Source organism: Sturnira hondurensis, unplaced genomic scaffold (assembly GCF_014824575.4).
Source record: "Sturnira hondurensis isolate 20B ecotype Veracruz unplaced genomic scaffold, ASM1482457v3 Scaffold0018728, whole genome shotgun sequence".
In the NCBI taxonomy this organism is placed as follows: domain Eukaryota; kingdom Metazoa; phylum Chordata; class Mammalia; order Chiroptera; family Phyllostomidae; genus Sturnira; species Sturnira hondurensis.
In genome coordinates this window covers 17,187,921-17,208,996 of record NW_028091359.1, presented here as the reverse complement: position 1 = coordinate 17,208,996, position 21,076 = coordinate 17,187,921, and the positions used below count along the sequence as shown (strand labels likewise).

The 21,076-nt window shown below is 40.4% G+C and overlaps 1 protein-coding gene across 1 annotated transcript in view; it reads left to right on the top strand.

The window, feature by feature from the left end:
- Nucleotides 1–5,343: 5,343 nt before the first annotated feature.
- NUFIP2 (nuclear FMR1 interacting protein 2) overlaps nucleotides 5,344–21,076 on the top strand; it is a 29,517-nt gene continuing 13,784 nt past the window's right edge. The window contains exons 1-2 of the mRNA XM_037070022.1: nucleotides 5,344–5,718; nucleotides 10,446–12,167. Coding sequence (XP_036925917.1) covers nucleotides 5,448–5,718; nucleotides 10,446–12,167 — 1,993 coding nt within the window. The 5' untranslated portion in view covers nucleotides 5,344–5,447. The remainder of the gene's footprint in view (nucleotides 5,719–10,445; nucleotides 12,168–21,076) is intronic.

Below are 21,076 nucleotides of genomic sequence, written 5' to 3'. Positions count from 1 at the left end.
GTGGGAGGTGGGGAGGGTTGTGTCACCCTCTAGGTTCTCAGTCAGGGCACATGCCTGTGTAGTGGGCCAGGTCCCTGGCTGCGGGGTGTGGGAGACAACCAGTCAATGTATCTCTCACATATTGATGTTTCTCTCCCTCTTTCTCCCTCCCTTCCCCTTTCTAAAAATAAATAAATAAATAAATAAAATCCTTAAAAAAGAAAGGTAACCTGGCTGGTATAGCTCAGTGGACTGAGTGCTGGCCTGTGAACCAAAGCGTCGCAGGTTTGGTTCCCAAGTCGGGGCACATGCCTGGGTTGTGGTTGGGTCCCCAGTAGGGGGCGTTCAAGAGGCAACCACATATTGATGTTTCTCTCCCTCTCTTCTTCCCTTTTCCTCTCTCTAAAAATAAATACAGAAAAAAAAATTTAAAGAAGGAGAGGTAAGAATTCAGCTGAAATGTAAAAAAAGATTTGTACAGAGTATAGAGAATATGCTGTGGGTGATTGAACATGTCACAAGTGTTTTATGAAGTTTCATGCTGTAGATATCTCACTGGACAATGCTCCACAGTCGGGTAGACCAGTTGAAATTGATAGGGATCAAATTGAGACATTTATTGAGGGCAATCAGTGTTATACCATGTGGGAGATAGTCAACATACTCAGAATATCCAAATCAATAAAGTTATTGGTGAAAATGAAAAATGTATCTTTTATGGAAAAAAATCATATGGAGTTTTTGGCCAATCCAGTACATATGCTTAAAATAAGTAGACCCAATTATTCTCTTTTCAGAGTTTTGATATTATGGCATGATTATTAATTTCAAATGCATGACAAATCTCAAATGTTTATACTTTATATGAAACTATTTCAGCCCTGGCTGGTGTGGCTCAGTGGATTGAGCACGGGCCTGTGAAGCAAAGGGTCACTGGTTCGATTCCCGGTCAGGTCACATGCATGGGTTGCAGGTCAGGTCCCCAGTAGGGGACACATATGAGGCAACCACACACTGATGTTTCTCTCCCACTCTCTCTCCTCCCTTCCCCTCTATCTAAAAATAAATAAATAAAATGTTTTTTAAAAAACTATTTCAGAAAAATCAGGTAAAAGGTACAAATTCTACTGTTTTATTTCCATACTTACAAAAAATTTATATTTTTATAAGGTTATGATCCTAGTGTACATAGAATTTGATAGCATTTTTCTTACATTAAAAGCCTTTCTCCATACTACTGCATATACAACATTCATAGTAATTAGGGCATCTGAGAGCAAGGCTTAGTTTCCTAAACTTCATACAACTGTATGTGAAGAAAGTAAGGCAGGCTAAGGTGTGACAAGTCAGAAACTCAGAGTGAGTGCTTTCAGTCTGCCTGAAACCATAATGTAGAAAATGCAGAAAGAGAAGTTAGAACTCAGGAATTCTTGGCTTCTAGCTAAAAGTCTAAATCAGCAAAAGAGTATAAAGCATTATCAGTACAATACTAAATGCTGTATACACTTTCATTTCTTCTTTTTTTTAATATATTTTATTGATTATACCATTACAGTTGTTCTATTCCTCCCCTTCATTCCCCTCCACCCGCACACTCCCTCCCCCACCCTTCTCCCCCCCTTAGTTTATAACCACGTGTCTCAAGTTCTTTGGATTCTATATTTCTCCCACTATTCTCGCCCTCCCCCCTATCTATTTTCTGCCTACCCTCTATGCTATTTTCTGTGCCTTCTCCCCTCTTCTCCCCCTCCCACCCTCCTGTTTCTAACCCTCCATGTGTTCTTCATTTCTATGGTTCCACTCCTGATCTAGCTGTCTTCTTGGTTTGCTTTTGTTTTAGGTGTGGTTGTTAATAACTGTGTGTTTGCTGTCCTTTCACTTAATATTTTTCATCTTCTTTTTCTTATATAAGTCCCTTTAGCATTTCATATAATAAGGGCTTGGTGATGATGAACTCCTTGAACTTGACCTTATCTGAGAAGCACTTTATCTGTCCTTCCATTCTAAATGAAAGCTTTGCTGGATAAAGCAATCTTGGCTGTAGGTCTTTGGATTTCATGACTTGGAATACTTCTTTCCAGCCCCTTCTTGCCTGTAAGGTCTCTTTTGAGAAATCCGCTGACAGTCTGATGGGTACTCCTTTGTAGGTGACTGTCCCCTTATCCCTTGATGCTTCTAGGATTCTCTCCTTCATTTTGGTCTTGGCTAATGTAATTATGATGTGCCTTGGTGTGTTCCTTCTTGGGTCCAACTTCTTTGGCACTCTCTGAGCTTCCTGGATTTCCTGGAAGTCTATTTCCTTTGCCAGACTGGGGAAGTTCTCCTTTATTATTTGTTCAAATACGTTTTCCACTCGTGGCTGTTTCTTTCCCCCTTCTGGTACCCCTATAATTCGGATGTTGGAACGTTTAAAGATGTCCTGGAGGTTCCTAAGCCTCTCCTCATTGTTTTGAATTCTCATTTCTTCATTCCTTTCTGGTGGGATGTTTTGTTCTTCCTTCTGGTCCATTCCATTGATTTGAGTCCCCGTTTCCTTTCCATCACTATTGGTTTCCTGTGCATTTCCCTTCATTTCAATCGGTCCAGCCCTCACACGTTCCTCTAATTTGTAACTTTGTTCCTCTAATTTGTGACTATAATCAACCAGTTCTGTGAGCATCCTGAGAAATAGTGTCCTGAATTGTGCTTCTGAGAGGCTGGCAATTTCTTGGTCGCTTAGAGTTATTGGCTCTGGGACTTTGAGTTCTTCTTGTGCCATCTTTCGGGTTGTTTGTGCCTGTTCCATAGCAGGATCAGAGCCCTAAAGTGTTCACTAGAACAGGGCAACTCAGTCGCTGGGTTGTGACGTTATAGGTGGGGGCGGGGTCAAAGAGGGACAATGGCTCTCACTGGTCTTGCAGGGCAACTAAGTCGCTGGGTTGTGACGCTGTATGTGGGTGCGGGGTCAAAGAGGGACTATGGCGTCCTGTCAGCCGCCTGCCGCCACGGCCCTCACCGGTGCCGCAGTTGCCCCACTGCACGCGAGTGTGCCACCGCTGTCAGCCCTCGCCCCCTGGGGCCTGCGTGGTCCGTCTCACTGTGCACGAATATGTGCCCGCGGTCTGCCCCGCACCCCAACTGGTTCCCGTCTGCCTTCGCGCCTGGGTCGGGGGCCCTGTCCTGCCCGACCCTGCTTGCTGCTGGCTCCGCCCCTCTTACCGTCCCCGTTGAACGGTTAGATGTAGTCGGACTTCCGTATAATTCAATTTTCTGTCTTTTGGTTGTGTCTTTGTTTCTCCAAACCTTTGTTGTATTCAAACTTGGTTGTGGGAGAAGGCACAGTGTTTCCACCTATGCCTCCATCTTGGCGGAAGTTTTTTCTCATTTCTTCTTTAATAGATGCAAAGTGGTGGAATACTATTCAATGGCAAAGATTTATTTGTCATGATACATTATTATTGGGGTTTCAGCTCTCAAAATTGGGTAAACACACTCTCACCACAAAGGGATCTTTCTTAAAAAATTAGCAAGGCAATGCAAATCCTCTACATATAGTAAAGGTCACAATCTGGTCATTGTTCTCTGGATTCAGTGACATTTGCTGTTGGAAATAGGCTTTTACCTTTTAATTATTCTATTGTGTTCACATTCATAGATTTCAGAACACAAACTCTTCCTTTTAAGTGTCTTTGTTCCCTTAATGTCCTGCTGTAAGAATTCAAGCCATATTAAAAAAATTATAAAATATACATTGAGGAAAAAATCCGTATGTCCATTCTGAGTGCATGAATAAACAAAATGTGGCGTGTACCTGGAATAGAGTATTATTCATCCTTAAAAAGGAAGTTCTGATACAACATGGATGAACCATGAAGACACTATGCTATGTGAAATAAGACAGGCACAAAAGAACAACTATCATGTGATTCTACAATATGAGGTATCACAGAGACGGAAAAGAGTAGAGGGAACCAGGGGACTGAGGGGAGGTGGGCAAAGGGAGTTATTTAATGGGTACAAAGTTTCAGTTTCAACGATGAGAAGCTTCTGGAGATAGACAGTAGTGATGATTGCACAATAGTATTAATGTACTTACTGCTATTGAACTGCACACAAAAAACTGCACTCAAAATGGTTGAAATGGTAAATTTTATCTATTTTTCATAAATTAAAGAAAAATCTCCCCAAAATAACATGTACTAAGAAAGTGTATTATACCTACTCAGACAGTTTAAGAAATAATTATAAAGCAAATATGTATAGGGGTGGGTAAAAGTAGGTTAATAATAATAAATAACATAAAAATAAACCTTTTCAATCATAAAACTGTAAACCTGATTTGCTCATCCCTGTATAATCACCACCTAGATCAACAAATAAAGTATTATCAGAGGGTACCCCCTGTCCCTCCCCGCCACAATCCTTTTTATCCTTACTGAGTAACCACCATCCTGACTCTAACATGTTTTTAAAAATCAGGCTGTAATGTGATAATACAGGATAAGTTAAATCAGCACTACAAAATGTAACAGAGTATTTAAAATCCAGTATTTTCCATAAACGCAATTTTTATAAAAAATTTAATAACTTTTAAAGTGCTCTTTTCCTTCTTCTTTCGCTCCTGAAACTCTTTATATTCTAAAACCTTAGTTCTACAGTTGACCTCACTTACAGAGTTAAAAAAACAACACACACACACACAACTAATTTTGTGTAGATTTTAGATTTTCATTCCTCCCGCTCTTACTGCCTCCAACTACAAAGAAACAGTGATTTAAACCCTTTGTGCCCTTTTAGAAAATTACACAGATACCCCATTGTGGAACCTTATAATCCCTTCGTAGAAGAGATTAGCATATGAATACAAAGCAAAATTAATCCAGAATACAAAATGATCTACTGATTGTGAAGCCCTTGTAATCTTAAAAATGTATTTATTTCCTCTTATTGTGTTGCCCCTTCAGTGGTCTCAGGGTTAAGGGAACTGAGCTTCCCCTTTGCTTACCCGGAAAAGGATTTAAAAAAATAATAATGCTAACAGATTCTAGGAGACGCAAGACCAACAGATGGTTCCCAGAGCCAGTGGAATCGCCCGTGGAATCTGCTACATTCGACACGAGCTTACTCGTTGGCGAGGAGTGTAGAAAGTGCTGTTCGCAGACTGCGCGATGCACGACAGAAAGCGACAGAAGAGAGAGCCATAGTGCTGACGTTGAAGGCCCGGCCCTGTGAGGTTGCACAGGGTAAGTGGCGTTGGCCAGGAGGCTGTGGCGAAGGGGAAGGAAAGAGGATTTGGGCTAGGGGCGGGGCCTGTGGCGCAGCGTGGCTCCTGATTGCTGGAGCGCGGCTGCCAATCTCGCAAAATCACTCGGTTAACCAGTGCGCTGGCGAGACGCGTTCAGATATACTGAGTGAGCCCGGAGAAGCAGTCTCAGATCCTGACGGTGCAGCAGCCTGCAGCCTCAGCTAGGGAGTCCCAGCCGCTTTCAATGGAGGAGAAGCCCGGCCAGTCACAGCCTCAGCACCATCACAGCCACCACCATCCGCACCATCACCCCCAGCAGCAGCAGCCGCACCATCACCACCATTATTATTTCTACAATCACAGCCACAACCACCATCACCACCACCATCACCAGCAGCCTCATCAATATCTGCAGCATGGAGCGGAGGGCAGCCCTAAGGCCCAGCCAAAGCCGCTGAAACATGAGCAGAAACACGCCCTCCAGCAGCACCAGGAAACGCCGAAGAAGAAAACAGGTCTGTGAGGAGGACGAGTGGGGGAAGGGGAATGGGGGTGGGGGATAGGGGAGATGGGGGTGGGGCTGGATCTGGAAAGCGCGGACCCGGTCGGGGTGTGGGGGTGTGTGTGACTGTCTGTCTTGCGACTCTGGGGAAGCTTCCTTTCATTCTCCCAAAGCTCGGGCTGGGCCGCGGGGTTTGCAGCGCCTTCCCCTTCTACTCAGCATGGGAGAGGCCCAACTAGGCCAGTGTGACCTTCCCGGCCCCCGCCCGGGCTGGAGGGAGACCCGGAGGGGTTGGCCTTGCAAGTCTGGCATTATTATTATTTTCCTGTTTACCTGCCTGCAGCCCTGGGAGAACCTTAATTTAGGGGCCCTGAGTTGGGGTGAACCTAGCCCCCACAAAATCCTTCGGGGTGTAACTCAGGAAGGCCTAGCGAATCCTGACTGTGGTGGTGTCGCGAGACCCTATTGCAGGCAGCAAGGAGAGGGTAGGTGGGCAGAGTTGAGGAAGTGCCCTCCCTTATCCTCCACCCCAAGCCCACCTGTGGCCTTGGGGTTTCCCGTCGGGGGGGGGGCGGCGGTTGGGGACCCTCGTGTCTCCGGTCATTTCCACCCCTAGACACCCCTTTTGGGCACAGGACCCCGCAACCAGTCCCCGCGACTCCTCCCGCGGCCGGCGCCCGGGGCCCGCTCCCCCCCAGAGCCGGCGCGGCTGGAATGTTCTCTCCTCCTCGCGGGGCCGCTTCCTGTCCGCCATGTTGGAAGCCGATTCCTGTCACACTCCGGCCCACGGAGGAGCCGAGGGGGGAGGGTGCCGAGGGGCGCCCGGTGCGGCAGAACTGGTGGCTCGGGATACCCAGCGGCGGTCGCTCTGCCCTTTGCACTGTGGGGGCGCGGCGGCCCCCGGCTCGCGGCCGCCCCTCCCCCCGTCGCCGGCCGGGTTGTGTAACCCGGTGGCGGCCGCGCGGCCCCGGGCGGGTCCCTGGGGTGAGGGGTGGGGGAGGGAAACGGCCACGAGGGGAGCGGCCTGCGCTGGGCGCCGCGTTTCCGGCTCCCCGGTGCGACGTGAAGAGCAGGCGGTCGGGGTGGAGAGCCGGCCTCGAAGCAGGGAACGGGTCTCGAAGCGGAGCAAAGGGAGAAGGAGGCCGCAGACGCCGGGCGGCGTCCGCCACGCTCCTGCGGGCTGGAGGGGTGGGGGGGGGGATACATTTTGGGTAGAGGCGGTGCCTTTAGGCCGGGTGGGGTATCCAGCGGGAACCGGGCTCCCCGGTCACGAGTTTCTCTGCCACAGGAACCTCGTCTCTTGCCAGGTTCGCTCACGACTCCGCCTCTCAGGCCTTCGCTTGGGCCTTTTCCTTCTAGCAGCTCCGTTTTACAAGAAAAGCGTGTTCTATTCCCTCTTCAACGCTTCCCGCCCCCGCTGCCCCCATTTATCTCCTAGACTTGGGTAGTGTTTTTGAAGAGCGAGAATTGGAAAAGATTGGATAGGGGCAGAGGGCAAGTTTTTTTACCGTGTTTTTTGTCCTTAGGGGTGAACCTGGGTGGCTCATGTGTGAGGTTGTTTCCCTACCATCTTGCCTCGGATGAGGCTTTTTTTTTCCACGTTGAAGGGAGAGGTATTTTCCCACTGTCAAACCGATATTGATCTCAAAACCCCTATTTTTAACAAACATTAAATTGCGGGTAAAAGTCATTTTAGAAAACATTTGAGGAGAAATAAACTTAAAAAGTTTATGACCACACCGATTTTTAAAAAATAAGCGTTCTTTAGCCATTGAAAAGAAATGAAGAATGGTAAGAAATGAATGTTAAACCAGCATGTCAAGTGTGACACATGGCAGTTACCTGAGAGCAAGTGAAAAACTGCTTTTCTGTTTCAGGTTTAATGTGTCTTGAAGACTGAAATTGAAATGTCATTTTCCATTTGGGGGGTGGTAGGGACTGATGGTGTGCAGTAGAAATGAACATATAAATGGGATGTGTTTAATCTTAAAGGATTTGAAACTGTAAAAACTAAGAAAGTGTACAACACTGTGTCTTTTTAATTAACGTTTACAGTCTTTTTCAACTTTGACTTGAGGAAATATTACCTAATGGTGATTGCTTGGAATATAAGGCAGTGTTACTGAGCGGTATTTTATCACTCAGATGTTACTATATCCCTGCAGGACTTCTCCCTACACATATAAGCAGCCTCAGTCATTCAAAGTGGCATCCCAGGAGGGAATAAAAGAAGAAAAACTAGGCTTAGCAGTTTTGAGGGAACAGAAAAATTTGGGATGAGTAGTTTTTCATGCGTGGCCTGGTCACAGTACTGTTGCTTCAACGTGCATGGTACCAATTTAGTAAGAAAAGTTATGAGGATTTTTTAATGTATCTGCAATATGTTGAAGTGGGCTTTTATGGCTCACAAACCTATAAAGAGGAACAGTTTATCCAGAAGAGGGCGCAAGAGAGAGCCAAATGTGCTCAGTAATTTCAGTTTCTAATCCAAAAGCTAGATTTATCAGGACTCAAGTTTTGCTGAGTCCATTTGAAGTAGGGTTAGATGCTTTAGCATGGCAGTCCCAAATAACAAAGACACTGGGAGTTTCTCAGTAATTTAGTGTTTACATTTTCCTTAAACATCTAAATTTTAGCACTGATGAGGAGGGGTGGGCTGGGATGGGATTAAAAGACAGAAAACTGTACTCGAACAATTAAATAAACAATTTTTAAAATCTAAATTTTAAAAAGAAAATGCCTCTCTGACTTTGTGCACACCAACAAGGTTACCATGGGGAAAACTTTATACAGTTAAATAAATAAATTTTTTGGTCATTTAAACTCAGGTTGAAGCATAGTAGATCCTGAGCTGGTTTAAACTGGTTATTTCTAATATCAGAGCCACTAAATAGTAGTACACTTACAAAAAATTAATGTTTTAAACTGCTTACCTTTGAGATCCGTAAAGTTATGACTAATGGGCCCAAGTGTACAACCCTTTGTTGGCCTGTTAGCATGGTAAATGCTATATGTAGATTCTCTTTGGTCTGGAGTTGTGCACAGGTAAACCTAAATCTGTTAAAAATGTTGAGAGCCTCTGTGTTGGGAGTTTTTTCTTTTCTAAAGAAGTAAAAAAGAGCATTTTAGAAAACACTTTAAGCAGTGATCTCTACTGTTTCATAGTTAGAATTTTGACACCAAGTTTTTTCAGCAGCCAAAAAAATAAAATATAACTCTACAGAAGTTAAGAATGTCTATGGAATATATTGTGTTGGTACAAGTTTTGGGCCTCTCTCTTAGGAAATAATTGTGCCTTTATGTTTTCTTGGGTTATTTTCTGAAAGTTAATACAGAAGAAAATGCCATTATTTGCTTCTTTTAGTGTTCTCACCTTTTCCTTTGATGTAGAGTAACTTAAAATAATAAGTAAGCCTTGTTGTGAATTTTCCCAGACTGTTCTGTTCCACATCAAGCTCTTTTAAAACAATGGTTCCCAAACTTTTTTTATCTTAGAAATACTTATACTCTTAAAATATGCAAAGAGCTTTTAATGTGTTATATCTATTCATATTTACCATATTGGAAATTAAAACAAAATTTCAAAACAAAAATACACAAGCTCTGTGCATTTTAACCTTCACAGACTCAAGGCCCAAGAGAATGAATGAAAGTGACAAAGGCAAACTACTTGGTATTCCTGTCAGAGGCCCATCCCCTGCCCCCTGAAAGGCTGCCTCAAATGAATGTGTGTGTATATCATTCTGTTGTGTATCTGTTTCTAATGACTTGACCTCAAGATGATTTGGGAACATTTCATAGAGAGGTAGATAACTAATATCACTGTTACTAGTTAGGAAATGGGAAGTATTGTTGAGTCAGTTGAATCATATATAGTAATAAATTGTTTATGGCAGTTGAATGTCTTAAGTTAAACTTGAATACTATAATAGTTTTTTAAATTAGTTACCTTTCATTGTAGTTTTGTTTGTAAATATTTCCTACTGTGTCATTTAGATAGGCAGTATGACATAGTGATAGGAAGCCATGTTCCAGACACTGTGGTTCAGATTTGCAGTTCTTCTGTGACTTGGGCAAGTTACTTAATTTTTCTGAGAGTCTGTTTTGTTCACCCAAATATAAAATGAAGAAAGGATATCTTATATGACTTAGAAACATTGGTATGTGTTTTTATTTCAGACTAAAAGGATGATCTAATGTCTAGGAAATGCTGAAATGAATTTAACTGCTTTGGAAAAAGTTTAAAGGTGTTATATTTTATTTGATAGAATGCAATAGAAACTGTTTATGGTACTGCCAGTCATTGTTTCATAGAAATGGAGTCTTTAATTTCCCTATAATACTTAAAATCATTGTATCAGTATAACAATCTTGCCCAGAGGGTAGCTCTGCTCTTAATTGTAAAGGAAATTTTATAACGGTCTTGTGAGAATGATGGGAAATTTGATTCTGTTATATGAGCAGTGTTATGGCATATTGATTGCTTAAGAAGTCATATTCTTTCTGAACTCAGACTTTGGTTTGAATCTCTGCTTAGTCCTGTCTCTTGGTTAGTCAACTTCCTGATCTACAAAATAGGGTTGACAAGTGTCTTTTCAAAGAACTGTGAAGTTATAACATACAAAGCTAAAGCTCATAGTGTAATGTCTAGCACACATTAAAATAAACGTTCCTTAAATGTCAAGTACTTCTGTAATGTGCATATTGTAATTTTTAAAAACCTTTTTTTTCCCTCCTTAGGCTATGGTGAACTAAATGGTAATGCTGGAGAAAGGGAAATACCTTTAAAGAACCTGGGTTCTGATGAAGCTACCAACCCTATTTCAAGGGTTCTCAATGGCAACCAACAAGTTTTAGACACTAATTTGAAGCAGACTGTAAAGTCCAGCACCTTTGGAAAAGCAGGAATTAAAACCAGGAATTTTATTCAGAAAAACAGTATGGACAAAAAGAATGGAAAGTCTTATGAAAATAAATCTGGAGAGAACCAGCCTGTAGACAAGAGTGATACTGTAGCAATTCCAAATGGTGTTGTAACAAATAATTCTAGCTATATTACTAATGGTTACATGGGCAAGGGAGCAGATAATGATGGTAGTGGATCTGAGAGCGGATATACCACTCCTAAAAAAAGGAAAGCTAGGCGCAATAGTGCCAAGGGTTGTGAAAACCTTAATTTAGTGCAGGACAAAATAATGCAACAGGAAACCAGTGTCCCAACCTTAAAACAGGGACTTGAAACTTTCAAGCCTGACTACAGTGAACAAAAGGGAAATCGAGTAGATGGTTCGAAGCCCATTTGGAAGTATGAAACTGGGCCTGGAGGAACAAGTCGAGGAAAACTTGCTGTGGGTGATATACTGCGGAAAAGCTCTGATATTAAACCTGGCATGAGCAGCAAAAAGTTTGATGATCGGCCTAAAGGAAAGCATGCTTCTGCTGTTGCCTCCAAAGAGGACTCGTGGACCCTATTTAAACCACCCCCAGTTTTTCCAGTGGACAATAGCAGTGCTAAAATAGTTCCTAAAATAAGTTATGCAAGCAAAGTTAAGGAAAACCTCAACAAAACTGTACAGAACCCTTCTGTGTCACCATCTTCATCCTCTTCATCGTCATCTACTGGGGAAACTCAGACCCAGTCTTCAAGTCGGTTATCCCAGGTCCCTATGTCAGCGCTGAAATCTGTTACTTCGGCCACCTTTTCTAATGGGCCTGTTTTAGCAGGGACTGATGCAAGCGTGTATTCTCCAGGGGGTCAGCCACTGCTAACTACTGCTGCTAATACTCTGACACCCATCTCTTCTGGGACTGATTCAGTTCTCCAGGACAAGAGTCTGACTTCAGCAGCTGTTGAACAAATTAAGTCTAGCCTTTTTATCTACCCTTCAAATATGCAAACTGTGCTGTTGAGCACAGCACAAGTGGATCTACCCTCTCAGACAGATCAGCAAAACCTGGGGGATATCTTCCAGAATCAGTGGGGTTTATCATTTATAAATGAGCCCAGTGCTGGCCCTGAGACTGTTATTGGGAAGTCATCAGATCATAAAGTAATGGAGGTGACATTTCAAGGGGAATATCCTGCCACTTTGGTTTCACAGGGTGCTGAAATAATTCCCTCAGGAACTGAGCATCCTGTGTTTCCCAAGGCTTATGAGCTGGAAAAACGGACTAGTCCTCAAGTTCTGGGTAGCCTTCTAAAATCTGGGACTACTAGTGAGAGTGGAGCCTTATCCTTGGAACCCAGTCATATAGGTGACCTGCAAAAAGCAGACACCAGTAGTCAAGGTGCTTTAGTATTTCTCTCAAAGGACTACGAGATAGAAAATCAAAATCCTCTGGCTTCTCCTACGAACACTTTGTTGGCCTCCGCCAAAGAACAGAGATACCAGAGAGGCCTAGAAAGGAATGATAGCTGGGGTTCTTTTGACCTGAAGGCTGCTATTGTATATCACACTAAAGGTAACTCATTTGTTTCTTATACAAAGATTCTTATTGGTCAATTTAATATACTTTAGAACTTAGTTGAGAATAATAATGTGGATAAGCAACTGATAAACTAATTTAGGATCTTCAGAAATAGTATGGTTAAAGTTTAGAAGGAATGTTCACTTTTCCAATTTAGATGTTTTCTCTTTGTTTTTTATATCATATGTATGTTTATTAGTGAGGTCACTTGATAGTTCTAATTTACTTAATGAGTAGGAATAATGGGTGCTGAATGGCATCTAGAAAATAACTTAGACAAAAGATAATGGTAATCACAATTAAATGTTGTAGGGACCAGGCTCTTGGGATGCTGTACTTTTCATAGCCTCAAAGCCCATGTTTTAAAGGAGCCAGATATCTTTCAAGTTCCCTGCTAATATCTTTCTTAGAATATGGTATTTATGTCTTACAGGAAATTTTGCAGTGTAGCACAAGTAGTTTTATTTAAATCCACATAGCTAATAATGAGGTTTGATGAAGTGTACAACCTCAGTGCTTTTAAGAACAGTGGTTTTCAGTCTTCTACCTTTATTCCCTAACCTGCCTCACTCCGGCAGATGCATACCCCCTGCATGCATACACACACCTAATATATACTGCCCAGTCCCATTAAAAATTATTTTTTAAAAGTTGATCTTTTTCCAATTATTGTTGGCATGGTTGTTGGTTTTGTGCACATTTCCATTTTTAACAGTGACTCATTTAGGCAGTCACTTGCCAACTGCAGGGCAGGGGCAGCATATCACATACTGGGGATGTGGTAATTACAATATTCTCCCTGGAAGAACCACTGCCTCAGAGATGAATAACAAAGCCATTTATGTGACTTTTAAACAGATCACCTGATCTGCATATCTTTCCTTATCTAAGGAAAGATAATGGAAGACATTTAGTGAAATAAACATGTTCATTTTCCTTTGTTTTTTTTTTTTTCTTTTAAAAAAGAGGTAGAATTGACTTATAGGAGTTGAGAAGTAGAAATCTTGGCAGGTAAAATTATCTGTCTTCACTTCAACTCTGCTCTTTAGGAGTAAATACAAGTTAACCAGAATATGTATGTTTCTAGGAATGTTGGGGCAAAGAGAAATGCTTAGTTTCTTAAGACGTGGTAAATTATAAGTTAAATTCTGTCAGGGAGCCTGGTGTTTTTGGTGTTATTTTCTGTGCCATCTGCCTTTTGGAGACTATTACTTGGAAAAATCTACCTTAGTATTTTGTACCTGGTGGTCTTGTGAGCCTGAGGGCATCTGGTTGTGTAATCTCCCACAACTTGCAAAAAATTTTGGGGTAAGTTGTCCCTAATGGTTGGTGGCATTGTATGATTTTTATTATAGAAAACTGCAGTCCTTTTAAAAGTGGGAAGATTAACTTCTGTTTATTTCTAGGTATTCTAACTAATTATGATATCAGTGGTATTTATATAAACAAAATGCCCTTACATGAATACAGTTATGTTTAGTTTGGTTGGTGTTGCTGAAAGATTTGCTTTACTAAAGTATGTCATTTTGAGTTTTGTAGTTGGACATCATTGAGATTCAGTTGGTATAGATTATTTTTCTCCCTAGAATGATATGCAATATTCTGCTCAATTAGGTCCCAAAGTGGCAGATTCTTTGAATTCTTGCCAAATGTAGATTTGTCCTTGTTAGGTCACTGATTTCCTTTTTCTTTTAATTTGTTTTGAATCACAAGTTTTTGAAGATCTGAAGATCTTTTTCGTAAGTGCAGGCTTGCTTTTTTCTTTTTTTAAGTTTTCTTAAACACCAAAAGAGGTAATAATCAGTTGGGCGTATTGGAATATCCTTTAAAAGAGCACATGTATTTTTCTTTGTCCTTTAATGTAGTCTTCAAGTGTTCAAATCTCTTACTAAGTGTGTTAAAGTTAGAACTGCAAGTTCTATGTATACCTTCTAACTTCAAAAATAAGCCCTTTCAACAACTTATTTGGAAGTAGTAGGTAGGAGGCTATGTTATGTCAGTAAACCTTAATTACTTGCTGAGTTAGAAGTACTTAAGATTTTTAAAAATTTATTTCTACATTTTAAAAAATCTTCACCCAAGGATATGTTTTTTTACTCATTTTAGAGAGAGACATTGATTGGTTGCCTACCATCTGTGCCCCACCCCCCACCCCACCCCCGCATTGAACCTGCAACCTTGTGGTATTAAGGGACAACACTCCCATCAAACAAACTACTTGGTCAGGGCAAGTAGATTTTTAAAAGTCTGAATGCTTAGTACAATTGAGGATATGAAATGAGATGCATTGAGGCACGAAAAAGGAATTGATGGGAATTGTGGTTTGGGGTTTTTTGGTTTGTTTTTTGTTTTTGTTTTTGTTTTTTTAGTTTTTTTTAAGTCTTTTTATATATATTATGCTACTAATTTTTCTTAAGAAATAACACTACTAATCTTTCTGTTATCTGGGGGCATATAGTACCATTACATAGCAGTATGTACCAATATTTAAATTGAGAGGCAGGTCCTCTTTTCCTGTTTGTCTAAAGTGATGCTCAAGAGGCAAAACTTGAATAAAATGTTATCTCTTTAAATTGATTATGAAAAAGTTTAAGTCTATACAAAAATGGAGCCAATAATATAATGAACTACAATGTACCCAGCATCTAGCTTGGACATTGTCATTCATGTTTCACCTATTGATCTTCACACTTTTTTTTTGGTAGGATTTTTAAAAAGTAGATTTCAGGCATAACATTTTACTAGTTGATATTTTTGAGTTAGATAGTTTTTTGGTGTGCATACCCAGGGCAGAACAATTGTTGCCTTTCAAAGTAGTTACTCAGAATTCTTAGTAGAATTCTTTTTTTTTTAAATAAAGCTTTTTAATTTATCTTTAGAGGGAAAGGGAAGGAAAGAAGGAGAGAAATATCAATGTATGGTTGCCTCTTGTGAGTCCCCTGCTGGGAACTGGCCTGCAACCCAGGCATGTGCCCTGACTGGGAATCAAACTGCAATCGAGTGGTTCACAGGCCCGCACTCAATCCACTGAGCTACACTAGCCAGGGCAGAATTCTTAGTAAAATTCTTTGATTCTTTGTCAGAGACTTATACCATTGGATCCTAACTTTGTAAGGTGAATCTTTGATTTTGAAATGGTCTTAGTCATTTGAAGCCAAGTCTTTTGAATATGGTGCATTGGTGTAAGTTGTGTGTTTCGTCAGTGTTAATTTAAACTGGGTTGATATATCTTACCTAGCTAATATTGCACTGAAGGATATAAAGCATTTAGAATTCTGACATTCTGGAATATTTATCAAAAATTAGTTGGTATGCTATATTTTACCCAGCACATAGAGATTCAGGGGATGTGAATAGAATAAGATTTAATCCTTTATGGTTGTGGTGAGTCAACACAAATACTATCCAGGATAAAATAGATATCCCTGAGATAACTCTAGGCTGTTGCATGAAATATGTTTTTTTTCTTTTCCGTATGTTGTACCTACCATAGGTGAAGTACTTTGCTTAGTTATGGAACACCTTGATAGGATTTTTTCCTTTAAAGAACTTAATCAAATAGAGGAGGAAACAATAACAAGTTTATGAGGTAAGAGTTTTAAATGTCAAAAGAGGATACAAATAACTAGGAGATTTCAATGAAGAGAGAATGTAATGGACTAAAAGAGGAAATGTACAATATGTTTTCATGGAGTCAACAGCCTTTAAACTGGGCTTTGATAGATAGGGAACATTTTTGACATATGGAAATACAGGGAAAGAGGGAGATAATACGGAAGTTGGAGAATCGTGAGTAAATGTAAATATTGAAAGGGATCCACTTTGGATGTGCAGAGGGGCTGTAAAAGAGAAGGAAGGTAAATTGCTGCCAGATCCTGGAGGTTTCTCATTTCAGTCTGGAGGCTGGAGGAAGTCACTGAATCAGGGAGATAGGCTGGTGGAATGGAAGTAATTTAAATGACAGAAGATGGGTTTTAATGCTGCTCTTTCCAGTTCCTGTGTACTTAGGCAAATCATTTGTCAATTTCAAGCCTGGGTTTCCTGATTTTATCAAATAAATATATCAGGTGTTTGAAAATCCTATCAGATTATACTCAAGTGATTTAAAAATTGAGTTGGTATTAGGCAGTGGACTTGTAGATGAATGTGACACCAATTTTGCAGGGTAGGTTGGAAGCCTACTTTCTGGTGAGTAGAAATAGGTCAGTTGGACTCTTGGGACAGACCAGGCAGAGAAATAATAAAGAGTTTTCTCTTTGTATTTGCAGTCATGTGAACATATTATTTATCACCATATTAACATAAAGTTTTTATGTTGGTCTGGACTGGTGTAGCCTAGTGAATTGAGTGCCGCCCTGCGAAAGGTCACCTGTTCAGTCACCTGTTTGATTACTGGTCAGGGCACATGCCTAGGTTTTGGGCCAGTTCCCCAGGTGGGGCCTGCAAGAGGCAACCAGCTCATGTTTCTCTCCTCTTTCTCCCTTCTCCTTCTTTTTCCTTCTCTCTAAAAATAAAAATAAATAGAATCTTTAAAAAAAATAGTTTGGGTTGGATAAGGCTGTGAGGGAACTGGTAAATATTTTTACACTTGCAGGAGTTGGTTAACAGGATATGAAGAGGACACGCTATGGTTAATTGATCCATAAAACTGATAGGGACTATACATACAGTTTAGACATTTGTTCACAGGAGCATCTGGATGTTAAATTTTCTCCTTTTAACACAATGCTTAGTAAATATTTTCACCTTTACTTCATTTTATAAAAATTGCTCCATGATTTCCTCCAGCTGTCTAATAATCTTATTAGAAAATACCTTTAATATTTCTAAATATTAAAGATTGCATAATATTAGAGATTATTAATGTTTCAGTAATATTTTTCTAATCTTATTACCTGCAGGTTTGACTTTGGTTTCAGCTCTGTTTAAATTTCCTAGATTTGGAGAGGGTTTTTTTTTTTCTTCTCTGTGAGACACCTTTATATGTAACAAGTAATTTTTATCATGGTATAAGATCCTTTTTTCCCCCACGATGAATTGCCATTTTAGCATCCGTACTGGGTGATTGAATTCTCATTAAGTCTGCTTTGTGAGCACAAGAATGAATTTACTTCCGTATTAGTCTGAAAGGTAGCTTGTAAGGAATTTGTAGAAGCTAAAGTTTAACCCCCAGATTTCATTAGCTTAAGTTCTGAGAGTGAGGGAAGTGACAAACCACTCATGCTATAAAAACAAATTGTCTATCACTATATTGTGGTTGCAGTTTCATTTCAGGTAACTTGAATTTGATATTTTGCCTTTAAAAGTAAACCAGATTAGACTATGCATAACAGTAGAAATTAGCAGCCAATCAATAAATAAACCCTTGAGTTATAAGTGTATTTAGTGGTAGTTCAGACAGTTCTGTTTAGTTTGGTTTGGAGTAGCTCCAAGTTGGGAATAATAGGATTGAAACTGATACACTGGAGAGTTTAAGCATCTACTGAAAAGGTGGTGACTTCTAACTCTATTAATCAAATTTGCTTGGAAACACACTGCATTTCTTTATGTGTATAGTCAAAATGGAAAAGGGATGGGGAGACATTTCTGACAGACTTTGTAAGGAATAGGCAGGAACAGTAGACTCATTCAGAAAGAAGTCAGAATAGCAAAACATGATGTTGGAATAGCCAGTAATCATCAAAAGATGGGCAAAACTGAATTGAGGGGGGCAGTAGAATTTAAATGTATGTCTCTATCCTGATGAGTCTTACAGAATGTGATGTAGAAATGGCTTAATGAAGGGTTGGAAGGCATGATTCATGGTAAATTGATCTGGGGACTCTGAATTGTGAGAGTCAGCTTGTTTGGCCTTGTATTTGATGCATTTTCCTTTTTGGTGTTGGGGGAAGCCACTATGGGCTTTTTTAAAGTTTAATTTTTTTAAATGTTGTATTTTATTTTAAAGTCTCTGCTTGGCTTTAGTGCTCTTAGCTTCACAGTCTTTCTGTGAAGGACTGGACCTATTTGGTTGTACCATATGAAATTGCTGGTTTTGTAGGTCAGATGAATATCACCAGTTTCAAATGGGTCTACCTAATACCACTTGGTACTCCTGACTGATTTATGAGTAATATTTCATTCAAATAAATATTTTTTGCACCAAGTACTATGCAAAGCCATGGTGATAAGTAGATGAAAAGAAAGGGTTCATGTCATTAAGGACCTCTAATAGGGAAGTACACAGAAACAGATACTATTAGTATGATAGCTTTGTAGGAAAAAATACAAAATGCACTTAGAACATAGAGAAACCCCTAAGGTGAGTAGTGGGGTTGAGATCCCCTAGGGAGGGATTCGAAAAACAAGTGAAAGTGGGCTTATTGTATGAGGAGAATCAGAATATTTCAGGTAGAGGAAATGAATAGTGTTTGAAGATTGCTGGTTATTCATTTTGTTTCAAGGAAGGTGAATAGTGCAAGGTTAAAAATTTTTAACATAGTCATCTGGTTTATTGATGTACCAGCCACTGTGTCAAATGCTAGAAATAAATTTTATACAAGACACATAGATCCAATCTTCCTGGGCACACTAAAATGTTTTGGACATTGTGCTCACTTTTAGATTTTTATTTTTGAAGGAAGAAAATGATAGCCTTGGTATAGAAGACAGAAAGTGAGGCTCAATAATGGCAAAAGAGGCCAGTTAAAAGAGAACTTTAGAAATGTTCATAAGATACCAGTCCTTGAACCAGGGCCAGTGACATTGGGTTAGAGAAAAAGGAATAGGTGACTAAAAAGTTACAAGTATCTTAACTTTGCTTAAGAATTGCAGTTGTTTGCCCTGGCTGGTGTAGCTCAGTGGACTGAGCACAGGCCTGTGAAGCAAAGGGTCTCCAGTTCAATTCCCAGTCGTGATGCGTGCCTGGGTTGCAGGCCAGGTCCCCAGTGGGGGACACATGAGAGGCAACCACACACTGATGTTTCTCCCACTCCTTTTCCTTCTCTTCCCCTCTCTCTAAAAATAAAAACTAAAAAAAAAATTGCATTTGTGCCCTGGCTGGTGTAGGTCAGTGGATTGAACACAGGCCTGCGAACCAAAGGATTTTAAAGAATTGCAGTTGTTTAATACTTCCTCCCTCCAGTTTACATTTCCTTAATTCTGCACACTTCAGTATAACCTTTCTGGTACCATTTTCTTTTCCTCAAATGTCAATGTTCCTTCAGTCCCCTTTTCATGCTACTAAAACTCCTTAACACTTCCATTTTTTTTCTTTTCCATCTCTAATACAACTATCCTCTTTCTTTACTTTTTCAGTAACATTTACTGGGTTCTTTGTACTGTTATTTAATCCATTCTCTTCAGTTGCCTTGGAATCATTACTAATATTTAGTACAATAAATTTAGATTTATTCAGTGGCTTCCCTTCACCTATGTGATGAAGTAATAAACTTCTTTATATATGCCTTGTGCTCTGTCCCCTGGATAGTAGGAAAGCATTTTTCTTTCTCTAAAATCTTTCTTGGTGACAGTCAGCACTGTTACCTGAATAGTGTTATTTGTCTTACATCTTTTTCTCACTTTTCTAAATCTTTTTCTCTTAGCAATGACTTTCAGGCTTAATAAATTATTGGTGACTACTAAAGCATGGGTCAGCAAACTTTATGTATGAAGGATCAGATAGTAAATATTTTGGGCTTGTGAGCCTTAGGGTCTCTGTTGCAATTATGGGATTCTTTTTTTTTTTAATATATTTTATTGATTATATCATTACAGTTGTTCTATTCCCCCCCTTCATTCCCCTCCACCCGCACACTCCCTCCCCCACCCTTCTCCCCCCTTAGTTTATAACCACGTGTCTCAATTTCTTTAGATTCTATATTTCCCCCACTATTCTCGCCCTCCCCCCTATCTATTTTCTACCTACCATCTATGCTATTTTCTGTGCCTTCTCCCCCCTTCTCCTCCTCCCACCCCCCTATTTCTAACCCTCCATGTGTTCTTCATTTTTATGGTTCCACTCCTGATCTAGCTGTCCTCTTGGTTTGCTTTTGTTTTAGGTGTGGTTGTTAATAACTGTGTGTTTGCTGTCCTTTCACTGTTCATATTTTTCATCTTCTTTTTCTTAGATAAGTCCCTTTAGTATTTCATATAATAAGGGCTTTGTGATGATGAACTCCTTGAACTTGACCTTATCTGAGAAGCACTTTATCTGTCCTTCCATTCTAAATGAAAGTTTTGCTGGATAAAGCAATCTTGGCTGTAGGTCTTTGGATTTCATGACTTGGAATACTTCTTTCCAGCCCCTTCTTTCCTGTAAGGTCTCTTTTGAGAAATCCGCTGACAGTCTGATGGGTACTCCTTTGTAGGTGACTGTCCCCTTATCCCTTGCTGCTTCTAGGATTCTCTCCTTCATTTTAGTCTTGGCTAATGTAATTATGATGTGCCTTGGTGTGTTCCTTCTTGGGTCCAACTTCTTTGGGACTCTCTGAGCTTCCTGGATTTCCTGGAAGTCTATTTCCTTTGCCAGACTGGGGAAGTTCTCCTTTATTATTTGTTCAAATAAGTTTTCCACTCGTGGCTGTTTCTTTCCCCCTTCTGGTACCCCTATAATCCGGATGTTGGAACGTTTAAAGATGTCCTGGAGGTTCCTAAGCCTCTCCTCATTTTTTTGAATTCTCATTTCTTCATTCCTTTCTGGTGGGATGTTTTGTTCTTCCTTCTGGTCCATTCCATTGATTTGAGTCCCAGTTTCCTTTCCATCACTATTGGTTTCCTGTGCATCTCCCTTCATTTCAATTAGTTTAGCCTTCATATGTTCCTCTAATTTGTGACTATAATCAACCAGTTCTGTGAGCATCCTGATAAATAGTGTCTTGAATTGTGCTTCTGAGAGGCTGGCAATTTCTTGGTCGCTTAGAGTT